The 2219-nt window shown below is 40.8% G+C and overlaps 1 protein-coding gene across 1 annotated transcript; it reads left to right on the top strand.

Moving 5' to 3' along the window:
- Positions 1–350: 350 nt before the first annotated feature.
- LOC149160345 (uncharacterized) lies at positions 351–713 on the top strand. The gene has a single exon (XM_089434591.1). It carries the CDS (start codon positions 351–353, stop codon positions 711–713), a length of 363 nt encoding a protein of 120 aa, XP_089290717.1.
- Positions 714–2219: the final 1506 nt, after the last annotated feature.

Raw genomic sequence — 2219 nt, 5'->3', positions numbered from 1 at the left:
ACAATAAAGGGGCTCAACAAGCTGACACCCTCAACCTGTCTTCATACAACATCTCCACCGCAGAATTCTATGAGATGCATTTATGATCTAGGTGGCCAGTAGGTGCTCAACCCTCACCAGTTATCATTGAACAGATTGATAGTGAGGAGAAGGAACCATAAATGATCGGAGAGGAACCAAACCGAGTCAACAAAAATCATATACCTTCTCAACTGTCAATTACTTAGAAACACCAAGCTGAACCGCCCTATCTAGAAAGGTTGGCTGTGAATAAATCGACCCCTCAAGTGGAGTTTGACCTGTTGGGGGAGTTACAGAATTTATTTGTCAATATTCCCCTGTTGCAAGCCATGAGGGACATACCTATATATGCGAAAACTCTTAGGGAATATTGTGATAAGAAGCCTAAAAAGAAATCGAGAGACCTGCTCACCATTCATGTAATGGGGAAGCTATCAGATTTCATGATGGGAAGGTCCACGCCTATAAAGTATGGGGATCTTGGGAACCCAATTTTGACCGTGCATATTAATGGGGTAGAAATTCCAAATGTACTGGTAGATTTGGGTGCTACCATAAACGTCATCACTGCTGAAACCATGCATACATTAGGACTTCGTAACTTGAAACACACACCTACGGTGTTAGAACTGGCAGATCGATCTATAGTGAAACTAGTAGGGAAGTTAGAAGGATATCAAGAGTTCGGTTGATTGATGGCACTACCCTATGGATTTCTTAGTACTCCAAATGCAATCTCTAGCTGGAGGCCATCCCTTGATTCTGCAAAGACCGCGGTTGGCAATCGCAGATGCTTATATTAGGTGTCGGTCTAGACATATGATCATTTCAAACAGGAAAAACACTAAGAATCTAGTGTTATATCCTCTAGCAAAACCTAACCCATCAGCGAAATCAACAGGCCATAAGAAATCTTTATATAAGAAAGAGTCTGAATCAGAAAATAAGGAGTTAAGACCAGTTCTCACTATTGGGCAGGCCCTCTAGTTGAAAGCCGAAATAGAAGATGATGCAATTACTACCTTTATCAGTGATCCTGGTTTTGTTTCAATTTTGAATTAGCAAATCTTGAGTCCGTCTTGAGCTGTGCGACTCAGGAAAGTATTGTAACAATAGAAGGATTTGATGAGCTACCTATAGCTGCGCCTCATGATAGTGTTTCCGTGGAAATAGAACTAGGAAAAGCCCTGAATATTAATCCAGCGATGTCAAATTCCAAGAAAAAAAACTCCTAGATGTTCTTCGAAAAAAAAAAGAAGCCTTTGCTTGGGACTACTCAGATATGAATGGAATCCCTGCTAATATGTGCACCCATCACATATACATTAAGGAGGACTGTCATCCTGTGAGGCAACCCCATAGAACAATGAGCCCTACTCTGAAGAACATCGTTAAGGAAGAGCTCCAAAAGCTGCTAGACATTGGATTTATCTACCCCATTTCAGACAACCAGTGGGTTTCTCCATTGGTAATGGTCCCTAAGAAAAATGGTAAATGGCGAATATGCGTGGATTACAGAGAATTAAATAAGGCAACTCAGAAAGACCATTTTCCGTTACCATTCATTGACCAAGTCTTGGATACACTAGCAGGGAAGAAGTTCTTCTCCTTCCTGGACAGATTTAGTGGGTACAACCAGATCCAGATAGCTCCTGAAGATCAAGATAAGACCACATTTACATGCCTTGGGGAACATTCGCATACAGAGTCCTCCCATTTGGTCTCTATAATGCACCTGCAACATTCCAAAGGGAAATTTTAGGGATTTTCTCTGATCTGATGGATGATAGTGTTGAAATTTATATGGACGATTTCACGACATATGGAGATTCATTCGAAGAAGCATTGGGGAAGCTAGAATTTTTTTTTGAAAGATGCAAGCAGAGGCATGTCTCATTAAGTACAGAAAAGTTCCATATGATGATAAATGAAGGAATAGTCCTGAGACACTTGCTTTCAGCTGCAGGAATCCGGATGGACCCAACCAAGCTAAAGGTAATACAACATTTTCCAATACCCAGAATGCCCACTCAGGTACGTAGCTTTATCAGTTGTGCTGGTTATTACAGGCACTTTATAGAAAATTTTGCTAAAACAACACATCCGTTTTTTCAATTACTGACAAAAGATGCAGATTTTGTGTGGACAGATGACTGTGATGCAGCCTTTGTGAAGATCAAGGAACTGGTCTATAGTGC

Source organism: Pinus tabuliformis, chromosome 5_2 (genome assembly GCF_031772625.1).
Source record: "Pinus tabuliformis cultivar Carrire ecotype Pingquan chromosome 5_2, CPIR1, whole genome shotgun sequence".
Taxonomy (NCBI): Eukaryota; Viridiplantae; Streptophyta; class Pinopsida; order Pinales; family Pinaceae; genus Pinus; species Pinus tabuliformis.
Note: the sequence above shows the minus strand (reverse complement) of the source record. Positions and strands in the feature narration are given on the sequence as shown.

Excerpts from the sequence above, each read along its gene's own strand:
- LOC149160345 (XM_089434591.1), top strand. The coding sequence starts at position 351 with ATGAGGGACATACCTATATATGCGAAAACTCTTAGGGAATATTGTGAT.